The sequence below is a fragment of the Pezoporus wallicus genome, unplaced genomic scaffold, assembly GCF_028554395.1.
Source record: "Pezoporus wallicus isolate ANWC-B61680 ecotype Strahan unplaced genomic scaffold, APGP_CSIRO_Pwel_v1 contig_7379, whole genome shotgun sequence".
In the NCBI taxonomy this organism is placed as follows: Eukaryota; Metazoa; Chordata; class Aves; order Psittaciformes; family Psittacidae; genus Pezoporus; species Pezoporus wallicus.
This window is the reverse complement of record NW_026642884.1, coordinates 80,367-91,879: the sequence shown is the minus strand read 5'-3', so window position 1 is coordinate 91,879 and position 11,513 is coordinate 80,367. Positions and strand designations below refer to the sequence as shown.

At 50.4% G+C, this 11,513-nt stretch overlaps 1 protein-coding gene across 1 annotated transcript; it reads right to left on the bottom strand.

Annotated features, from left to right (window-relative positions):
• Positions 1 to 581: 581 nt before the first annotated feature.
• LOC130611867 (inositol 1,4,5-trisphosphate receptor-interacting protein-like 1) lies at positions 582 to 2,378 on the bottom strand. Its single transcript, XM_057433066.1, has one exon. It carries the CDS (start codon positions 2,115 to 2,117, stop codon positions 582 to 584), a length of 1,536 nt encoding a protein of 511 aa, XP_057289049.1. The 5' UTR covers positions 2,118 to 2,378.
• Positions 2,379 to 11,513: the final 9,135 nt, after the last annotated feature.

The window sequence follows — 11,513 nt, the reverse complement described above, 5'->3', positions numbered from 1 at the left end:
CCCGGAAGGACACGGGCTTCCGGGTGGAACTCGTCTTCCCTGCCGGTGGTATCGTATTCTCTTCCCTTGTTATTTTCCCTTATCATTGTTGTAGTTGATAGTAGCGGTGGTGATTTGTGTTGTACATTGGTTGCTGGACTGTTCTTGTCTCAACCCGTGGGAGTTGCACTCTTTCGATCCTCCTCCCTGTTCCTCCGGGGGGAGGGACGGACCTCGGTTGTTGTCAGCTCGGCACCACTCACTGGGAGTGAGTGAACAAGTTACCTGACTGGGTTTAAACCACGACAACATGGTTACATGCATTACAGTCAGAGACCCTAGTGCAAACAGGATCCTAAGAAGGAGAAAATTGACTGCTACTGCTGAACCCAGGACGCCGCCACAGGTATAACCTGCTGCTGCGCTGGGGAGAACGTCAAGGGGAGAACGCTGCCACTCCTCTGAGAGGCCTGCGGCACAGTTTTCCTTGTGCTTTCTGTGTCCTCTTTCTGTCTCTCCCCTCTTTTTCCCTCAGGTACAAGTTTGTCATCTGCTGTCAGCTGTGCACCCTGCAAACACAGCTCTGTGCACGAAGACCACTTTCAGTGGCCGTAGGTCAGCATTCTTGTGAGGCGATCTTGCAGGTCCATGAACTGCCTCATTGCCTCAGCTTGGGCATCCGGATCCTGTGCCAGATGCTGGAAGAGGTTGAATGGCTCGGCTCTTTGCAAGGCTGGGGGCAAGATGATCTCCTCAGGAATCTTCTCATTCCCAAAGAAGAAGTGGTCAAGGCGTTTCTCCTCCAAGCAGTGGCACAGGTACCGCATGATGTCATCCAGCCTTAGCAGGAAACGTGTCTTGTGCCAGCCTGACAGGGGTGTGGTGTTCAGGAGGTGCATCACCACTGTCTTCAAGGTACAGCTGGAAAAGCCTGTGCCCACCAGAGCACGGGCGCAGAGCTGCAGGCATCTGAGGTGGAAGCTGCCATCTGGGGCCCGCCTGGTCGTCAGCTCAAAGAACTTTGCCTCTGCCACAGCACAGCTCAATGTCCAGGTTGTGCTTGGGGTGAAGATAGCCTCACTAGCCTGGCTGCTCAGGAAGATGTCCGAGTCGCCTTGCTGCACGCCCAACATAATTTCAATGATGGCTTCCTTCTCTGCTCTTGCTATCTTGAATTTGCAGGAGCGGCTGTAGGGCAGCATAGTTAAATGCCACTGGTGTGAATGAGGCAGAAGCACCCAGCATGCTTTCACCAGCTCATGAAGCCTGCAAGCTGTTTTCTCCACATCTAGGTAGGAGCCGGTGCAGAGGGTCTGTAGGAGGCTGCGGCCTTGATACATTCTCAGCTCCTCATGGTCGTGGTGGAGGAAGCACAGCATGCCCCCCTCCAGCTGCTCGGCCTGGCATGTACATTGCAGCTCCACGCGGATGCGGAAGTTCCTCTCTGGCACCTGCCCCGGACTGCAGAGCTCCGGGAGAAAGGTGTGGCCAGACGGGGGGCCCAGGGGCACAAGCACTTGATAGACGATGTTTTCTTCATCGGGACTCCAGCCTTCATGTGCGCTGCCTATGCCAAAGCATGGTTCCAGCACTGGGAAGGAGCTATCTGACAAGACTTGTCTGGCAGCAAGGATAAAAGCATTCACAAGGCTCCTCACAGATTCAGACACTGTGAACAGGTTCTGATTAGGCCATTGTATGTGCTCCTCAAAATGCCTTGTCAGGTCCTTTGTGTATTCACTTTCTTCCTCTTCATTCTGCTCTTCCCGCTCTTCCTCTTCTCTACTGCTGCTGTTGGAGCTGTCCTCTTCACTGCTGCTGCCCTCCTCATGGCTCCTCCTGAGGCACCAGCAGAGCCAAAGAATCAGGAGGAGCAGCATGCCAGCAATCGCCCAGAATTGCCAGTGCTGCAAGGCAGCAAAGAGCAGGCCTCTCCAGGCCACGGGAGTTTGCTCCTTGCTCCTCTGCTCCTGGCTCTTCTGCTCCAGCTCCTGCAGCAGCCGAGTCATCTCCCGGCTCAGCTGCTTGGCACGGTGCTCCATGCGGTCACGTGTGGCTTCATCCATCTCATCACTGACGACATGCACATTCAGGATGAGCTGTTGCAGAACCCAGAGTGAGAGGTTTGTGACAGCCATGGCCTGCAGAAGAGAGAAAGAATTCAGTGGGGCTGGGAGGGAGGGAAGGAGGAAGGGAGCTGGTGGTGGGGGGAGTGGATGCAGGAGCCGCAGGGAGCTGGGGACAGGCAGGAGAGGGAACGAGGCAGCTGGGAGGCAGCAAGGGCTGCACCCAGGCCCGGTGCCAGCAGCAGCGTGCCCTGCCCAAGGCGCTCGCAGCCAGGGCCTCGATGCAGGGTGAGCACCCACCCCCAGGGGCCCAGGTTTCTGCCCCGGCCCTTGTCCAGCCCAACCTCCCCTCTGCTTGCGCACTCACTGCTGTCCCAGGCTGTACTGGGCCAGTGCTGCCTGCTGGCACCCTCATATCCATCCCCCCCTGTGACTCGTCCCCTGTGATGTCACAGGCACTGGGGGTGCACCGCAGTCCCGCCCACACAACCACGGGCCAGCTGCTTCCCACGCCACTGCCAGAAACGCAGTCCTGGGCCTTGAGAAACAAATCTTGTGTTGACATGGCACCCCAGAGAGACCTGAGTCAGACAATGGGACTCATTTCCAGAACAAACTTATAAACACTTGGGCCAAAGAGCATGGCATTGAGTGGGTATATCACATCCCCTACCATGCAGCAGCCTCTGGGAAAATCAAACGGTACAATGGGCTGCTAAAAGCTACACTGAGAGCAATGGGTGGGTGAACTTTCAAACACTGGGATACACATTTACCAAAAGCCACCTGGTTGGTCAACACCAGAGGATCTGCCAACAGGGCTGGCCCGGCCCAGTCAGAACTTTCACATACTGTAGAAGGGGATAAAGTTCCTGTGGTGCACATGAGGAATTTGCTGGGAAAGACAGTCTGGGTTACTCGTGCTTCATGTAAAGGCAAACCCACTCGTGGCATTGCTTTTGCTCAGGGACCCGGATATACTTGGTGAGTAATGCGGGAAGACGGGGAAGTCCAGTGTGTACCTCAAGGGGATTTGATTGTGGGGGAAAACAGCCAATGAACTTAATTGTATGCTGTTGCCTGCTATGTAGCACTTTTATAGCCCGCCAGCTAGTCTTCAGGTCACCAGTGTCTGGCGCTGACTTCCCTCCAATCACCATCCCAACAAAGAATGAACTTTGAAAAAACAGACCAGCTCAGCAGTGACCGGATGAGTTCCGCTGTGTCTTCAGCAGGCAACAATCCAACACTGCACTGTCCTGGGTTCAGCAGTAGCAGTCATTTTTCTCTTACTTAGTAACTGGTGCAGTGCTGTGTTTTTGACTTTCAGCCTGGGAACAACGCTGATAACACCGATGTTTTTAGTGCTTGCTCGGTAATGTTTACTCTGACCAGCGACTCTCTGATTCTCATGCTCTGCCACGGAGGATGGGAAGCCGGGAGGAAGCAGAGACAGGACACCTGACCCAGACTAGCCAAAGGGCTATTCCATACCACAGCATGTCATGCCTGCTATATGAACTGGGGGCAGTTATCCAGAAGGGCCAGATCACTGCTCGGGACAGGCTGGGTATCGGTCGGCACGTGGTGAGCAGTTGTATTCTCTTCCCTTGTTATTTCCCTTATCATTGTTATTGGTGGTAGCAGTAGTGGTTTTGTGTTACACCTTAGTTACTGGGCTGTTCTTCTCTCAACCCATGGGAGTCACATTCTTTCGATTCTCCTGCCCATCCCTCTGGGAGCTGGGGGAGGAAGGTGGGGGAGCGAGTGAACGGCTGCATGGTTTCTGGGTTGCCGCCTGGGCTTAAATCACAACAGTTTATTGTGGTGCCCAGCGTGGGGCACAAAAGGTTGAGATAACAACAGATCTGACCAGAGTGCGTCTAATCGTATTGGTGACAAGCATTCATTGTTTTGGATTAATAGTCACTCGTCACAATGCTGATTTATCGGCTCTCAAAGTTGTTGCTCTTGATCTCACAGTTTCAGCATGTCGTACCTTACTTACAGCTGGCATTTGCTGTCTTACTGTTTATCGGTTGGGGGCCTTGGGCTAAGGTTCTTGTCTCATTGTACTTTATAGTAATGACTTGTAATACAACACAATCATTGATCATGAAACTGATCTGGCTTGCCTTCTCAGTGTGGTCACCACCTCTATACTTTGGGAGGTATATAATAAAAGCGCTTAGCAATTACGCATCTTTTTTCTCCTTCTCGGGTGGTCAACCTGTGAAGGAGACATTCCCTTACCTTCCCAGCTCCCCCACCAGACCGTTTCCAGCATCATTTGAGGGTTCTGAAGGTGTTGAATGGTCTTTGAGTACCCCTGAGACCTGCCTGCTGATTGTGACGGGCATCACCGTGTTGGCACACATACAGAGTGTGTTTTACCGATGACCATTTCATCTGATCTCGAAAGTTAAGCAGAGTTGGGTTTGGGCCTTGTCTAGGGTTAGACCATGATATAGGAGGACCAAGAGATTTTCCCCGAGGCTGGACAGTCATGAGTCGCAGGGTGTGTGGGACAGTATGGGCAAGTATCTAGGCCAGTGGGCCCCTCCAGTTCCTCTCTGGAGGAACAGGTGAGTGAATTTAAAGAGGAGAGCAAAGGTCAAGGATGATCATCCCATGAAAGCTGCGGCTTCAGTCTCTGGTGAGCAGATTCCCAGATGGAGCGGAAGAGCCGATTTTACTTCAGCTCCTGTGATGAAGACTAATCCCTCTCAACAAGACGTAAGTGACCAACGTGATGACCATTAGAGGGGCCCTGCCTCCAGCCAGGTGGAGGTAGGGGATAATCGGATTTACTGGACTGTGTGGATCAAATGGCCTGGCACATCAGTCCCACAGAAGTATAAGGCACTAGTAGATACCGGTGCACAGTGTACCCTGATGCTATCAAGCTGTCAAGGGGTGGAATCCATTTCTATTTCTGGAGTGACAGGAGTCACCATGCCACTTGTAACTGTCCAATCTCTGGGCAACTCTCTGGGTGTATTCTTAAATAGTTGTTTAACCTTAAACAAAACCTGAGCTGTATGCAGCAACATGCTGGCTCCTAGCAAAAGGACCAGGTTGCTTTCAAGGGTGCTCAAGGGCTATTCAAAATTATTAAAAATTATCAAACACTACTGTATTCAGCTTAGAGGAGAATGAAGCTGTTGCAAGGAAGGAGGAAAGGAAAGAAGGAAGAAAGCTGAAGGAAGCTGTCTTCCACGTAGATTGGCACTCAGAGGAGAAAAGTCAAAGGCGTAATTATTAATAGTTCCCAATAGATGACTTCCAAAGTACAGAAATTATGACAATGCTGAGTACACATACCAGATTAGTTTCACAAGCGGTGTTTCTATCATATCATAAACCAGTATGACAAAGTACAACAAAATTATAATCTTAGCCCAAGCCCCAAGGATAATCAACATAATCAGAGGGAACACATACTGCAAGTAAGGTATCATATAACACAACCCTACAAACAAGCACAACAACTCTGACAGCAAATAAATCAAAATCATGGCCAGGGACTATTAAACCATTATGGTGAATGCTCACAACAAATTTGTTTTAACACATGGTCTAGTCAGATCTGTCGTTATCTCAACCCTTCCAGGCACATGCTGGGTACCAAGAAGGGGCTATCAAAAACACAGCATTGTACCAGCTGCTAGGAAGAAAATAAACTCTATCTCACATGAAACCAGAACATGCTGACAACCAAGTCACCTCACTTCCAAAGCTATCTCTTTCATTTCCTCAACTCCATACTTGCTCAGATTTTGTCCTCTTGAACTTAAAGGTAATCTTATGTTGTAAGATTCCCTTCTGCCCATTTCTTTCAAGCAACCCCGTGCTTCTGCTGCTGCTTGTGCTATTTGCAGCTATTTTCATAGCACTTTCAGCTTGATGATTGTCCTGGGTTTAGCAAGTAGCAGTCAGTTTTTCGCTGGTGCAGCGCTGTGTTTTGACTTTCAGTGTGGGAACAGTGCTGATAGCACCGATGTTTTCCGTTGTCACTAAGTAATGTTTACTCTGACCAAGGACTTTGTGAGGCTCATGCTCTGCCAGGGAGGAGGGGAAGCCGGGAGGAAGCAGAGACAGGACACCTGACCCAGGCTAGCCAAAGAGGTATTCCATACCACAGCACGTCATGCCCGGGGGTGTAAGCGGCGAGGAGAAGCAGACAGGCCAACCCAATATGGGTGATAAGCAAACTTCTACTTTATTTGTGACGCAGTTCACATATATATAGGAGTGGTATTCAGCCACTCCTCCTAGGCACACCAGTATTGGTTAGCCCCACACAGCTTCCTCCACATTCTCCTCCCATGTCCGGTTTCCGGTTACCTGTGGGGGCCCCCCCCCCGCCTTGCTCGCACAGTCCTCCAGGGCTCCATGGCCCTGCTCTTAGAGTCATTCTGCAACAATTCCCCCCTTTTTCTTTGTGCGAGCATGGCATTGTGGGTTATTCTGTTCACCTGTTTTATCACACAACTATAAGCAAGTCTAATAGCTACAATGATTAACCTAACAATGATACATAAGTGCAGTACTTCAAACAGCAGTGTTTAACTCAACCTGTAACGCCCCGTGAAGACAACCATCTAGTTATTCCTAGGATATTGCTCATTTACTATTGCTGGGTAAGCTGAGCCAGGGTTTTCAGCTGTGCATGTATCGAATTAAAATGACCAGAAAGATTTATACAACACATTCCATCAAACTCTTCACAGCCATGTCCCTGTTCCAACAACAAAAGGTTCTGCAGTGTTGCATGTCTTAGAGAGTCAACATTTAAACAACAAATCAGAAATTGCCTTCGATGTAGTATTTGTCTGCTTAGCAACTCAGTCTGCTTAGTTGAGCCAAGGCCCCGGCTGAAGCACTTACAGTGATTTGGCATATTATGATTGGATACATGTTTTGGAAGACCCTTAATGACTAACATATAATTGGTTAAACACAGGTGTGAGAACTCAACCTTGAAAGCTTGCCAACAGTCCACAGTTCTCATTAACTTGGTGAATTCCAGCCTCTTATCTTGCTTGCTTAAGCTTCTTCGGGCCTCTCATGGCCTTGCTGTACCTTTCAGGACTATTCAAAGTTTATGTACCAATTATGCATTCTCCCATGAGAACACTGTCTCCACATCTCCCCCCTTTTGTTTTCTCCAGTAACAAGTTGCTACTACAGCAAGGCACACACAAATTTACATTAGCAGAGTAACTATTACAGGGTGCAGCAGCATGTTGAAGATGCTGATGGCAGTGAGGGACTAGCCAAAGAAATTTCTTACCAGTGGAATTCTCCCACCCTCTTAATTTGTTCTATCACCTGCTTTATAAGACTACCATTGTATTAAAATCTTTCTAGCTTTCGCCTTAGCATTTTCTAGCAGCTACTGCAAATTTCCACACTCTAACATCTCTTTTACAAGTGACAAATCTATACAATGCAAGGTGCAGTTTCTTATTAGCAACTAGCTAGTAAATACAGGTGGTTTTATACACAAAATCACAACCTCTAATAATAGCTACTTTACAAGCACACATATTCAGGATGTTACTTTTCAGTTGTCCCCAAGTGATGTTTTGCAGTTAATCGTTCTTTCTCTTCCTCTATCTCATTCTGCTTGGGGTATTCACGGTCAGCTCCTTTAGCTGAGGCATCAGGTTTTTCCATTCGTCTGTCCAGCTCATGGCAGGGCTTGACAAACTTTGCAGGCAGTCGCCATGGACCTGTAGGCAGGAGGACACAAATATACCCCCTCCCACAGGTTATCAGTTCTTCAGTTCTTGAGAAGTAGACAGGTTAAATGCAGCATCATTACTCTCTCTCTCTCCCCCCCCCCCCCTTTTTTATTTGCAAAAGCCATCCTGCTGGGCAGCAACAATAGCGGCCTGCCTGCTTCAGCAGCAACCATAAATACCCACCGGCAACCGCACCTTTATGTTAACCCTTTCATGCCCGAACTGTTAAACAGCTACCCGTTGAAAGCTTTTACATGAACCCAACAACAAGAAAAATACACAGAACACCGTCTGCCCTCAGCACACACATACAAACACACGCGTCTGGGATCCCACAAGCACACCACACAATATTTGAAGCACAAAATCCAGACAATCATTACTCCCACTACAGTTCCACGTACAGAACATGGCACAAGGACCCTGTGGAGACTAACAGCAAACCAGCTCCGAGAGGCATCATTGCAGTGCGAGGTGGCAGGCTCAACCTTAGCGGGTGTCCCCGCAGAGGCTCTGCCTCCCCCACATCGTATGAGGCTTGGGCTTTTATACTGACCAAAATGCACACTCATTCCGACACAGGTGGCCAGCCTGTGCTGGAAGAAGTGGCCAGCAGTATCTACAGAGGTCTCCAAGGGTTGATAGAAACCTGGACATACTTATATTACCAACTTCTAGTACATGAGTATCACAGAGAAACTGTATGGGCTCCCCCTGTCAATTGCAAGAAAAAATCATAACATATACAGCTTGAGTGTAAGAGGATTTTAACGCATACGTGGTCACTGTTTGTCAGGCCTCCTTAACTATTTTGAGATCAAGAGCTTCCCACTCTTTAGCCCCCTGCTGTGTAGTAAATACAGGATATGCAAAGATGCCCATTGCAGAAAATTCCCCAGTAATGATCCCATCTTTGGTTAACCATTGTTACAGCTGAGCGTCTCCAGGGCCAGTAAGTCTGAGCAGACCGACCCGGGAGACGAAGAGTCAGGGTCTGGAAGCAGAGGATATAAATCTGGCTCGGATTCAGGGGATTCGGGGGCTGATCCTGAGCTGAACTCAGGGTCTCCGTTGCTCGCAGCTGTGTCTTTCTTCTCAGATGTCTCCCATTCGGTATGTAGCCATCTGCAGACCTGGCTTCTCCGTAACTGAGTTAAAAATTTCCACTCTAGGGCATAGTGGGTTGGAGAGGCTCGCAGTTCCTTTAATCTCCCGCTAGCGCATGATCCCTATTTTCTACTGCGTGCTTCAAAATGGCACCGCAATCGATCTGGCGCCGAGGCACCGCCCTCTTTCTTTCGGATTCCTCGACATTTATCATGTGCATACCTTCCAATATACTTTCTCTGTCCTTTTCAAAGTCCCTACTTTCGGAACTGGGGTGGTGGGGGAGCAGGGGGTTACACCTCCTCCGGGGCACCTTCTGATGGAGGGGGAGAAAAGGAAGGGGGGAGGGGGAAACCCTGTGCTCCCGCGAGTTGGGGGAAACGAGTTGTAATCTTCCCCTGGTTTCAACCGACCGGGGACGTCTGTTCCAAGTTTCTTCGTTGCTACCACGGCAGTTTTCTTTTCTGCCTTGTATCTTTTTATACAGTTCATTACTTCTCTCCGTGGTTTACCGAGTTTCTTTGCCGTTTTATCATCATTTAGCATTGAGTCAAATAGCTCATCACCAAACTTTCGCCACTCACTCTCCTCAAAAACTGTATTAGGATCTACAAAAAATCCCTTAGCCTTCCCTTCAGCCACTAGACCTGCTAGCTGCTTTAGAGTCTCAGGCTCAATTCCCCGCTTTTATAAAAAGCACTGTAATAAGATTCAGTCAGCTGATCGGAGCTAGCCTAGCTAGAGCCGCAGCCGGCAGGCTTCAGCGACCACGAGGGTCAACGGAGATTAGGAAAATCAGAGGGGATAGCGCAGAGACATCGTGATTCCCGACATCTCCCGATCCCCGAAGCCCCAGCAGCCCTTGCGAGAGCGCGGCTGACGTGCCGGGGGGCGTTCCCACAGTGACGGTGACCACTCCGCTGCCCCTTGCCTTGGAAGAGCCTCTGAGAGGGCAGCGACACCACCAGGCGCAGGGAGGAGCAAGCAGGTCGTGTTGCTGACCCTGTCGCTGGTGTCCCAGACTGCGGACCAATATGGTCGCCTCCAGAAAGAGAGCTTGCAGTAAGGTGACTGCAGCAACTCAGACAGAGACCCCGTCCCAAACCGTGGCTGTTCAGGTCTCTGGGTGCAGGGAGTGCCAGAGCCTGCTGCTGCCGGAGGAGGGAGGACAGCATTCCACCTGCGTGAGGTGTGAGCAGGTAGAAGATCTGCTTAGCCTGGTGGCAAAACTTAAGGAGGAGGTTGAGGCGCTGAGGACCATCAGGGAATGTGAAAGGGAGATCGACTGGTGGAGTAACTCCCTGGCGTGCCAGTCGGAATGGTTCCAGGGAGATACTCCCCAAAAGGGGAAGGACCCCCTGCCTTCTCACACAGAGGGGGATGGCCCGAGACAGCCCCTGCCCTGTAGCTGTTGCACAGAGGCAGGGGACCAAAAAGACGACGAGGGTTGGAAGCGAGTTCCACTTCGGCGTTGTGGGAAACCCTCCCCCCTTCCTGCCCTGCTTCCCCAGGTGTCCCTCCGTAATAGGTTTGAGGCCCTGGATCTTGAAGGAGATGTAGGTGAGAATGTGGGGCAAGGCCAGCCCACAAGGCCACATAGGAAAAGGCGGTCGACTTTGCACCTCAAGACTGCCTCTGTTAAGAAAGAAAGAAGGGTCATTGTAGTAGGGGATTCCCTTCTGAGAGGAACAGAGGGCCCGATATGCAGAGTTGACCCTCATCATAGGGAAGTGTGTAGTCTGCCTGGAGCCCAGATCAGGGATATCACTAGGGTGCTCCCCAGCCTGGTGCACCTGACAGACTACTACCCGCTGCTGGTCTTCCAGACAGGTGGGGAGGAAGCTGCTTCCCGCAGTCTGAGGGGGATGAAGAAAGACTACAGGGCCTTGGGGTGGATGGTGAAAGAGTCTGGGGCTCAAGTGATCTTCTCCTCACTCCTTCCATCTTCCACTGATGATGTGGGAAGGAATGGGAAGATTCAGTTCATAAACAATTGGCTTCGAGACTGGTGCTACAGGCAGGGCTTTGGAGTCTTTGATAACAGCTGGTTTTATAGGGCACCATTCTGGACAATGACAAGTGGGAAAGGTTTATCTCACAGAGGCAAAAGGATGCTGGGGCACGAATTAGCAGGGCTCATTTGGAGAGCTTTGAACTAGATTCGAAGGGGGATGGGGTTGTAGCTGGGCTTGCCCCAGTGGGGCAGCACTCCAGAATTAATGAAGACTGGGAGGCCTCCTATAATCCTAGGGTGAAATCGGTGTGCTCAGCTCGCTCCCTGGAATGTCTGTACGCCAATGCGCGCAGCATGGGAAATAAGCAGGAGGAGTTGGAAACCTGTGTTAAGTCAGGAGACTATGATCTGGTGGCAATTACAGAGACGTGGTGGGACAGCTCACATGAGTGGAATATAGTCATGGAGGGCTATGTCCTTTTCAGGAAAGACAGGCCAGCCAGGAGGGGTGGTGGGGTTGCTCTTTATGTGCGGGAGCAACTACAATGCACCGAGTTCTGTCCAGGGACAGATGACGGGCGAGTTGAGAGTCTGTGGGTGAGAATTAAGGGGCAGGCTGGCAGGGGGGATACTGTTGTAGGTGTCTGTTAGAGACCA

Bases quoted from the DNA above. Each gene is read 5' to 3' on its own strand.
- LOC130611867 (XM_057433066.1), bottom strand. From the start codon at position 2,117: ATGGCTGTCACAAACCTCTCACTCTGGGTTCTGCAACAGCTCATCCTG.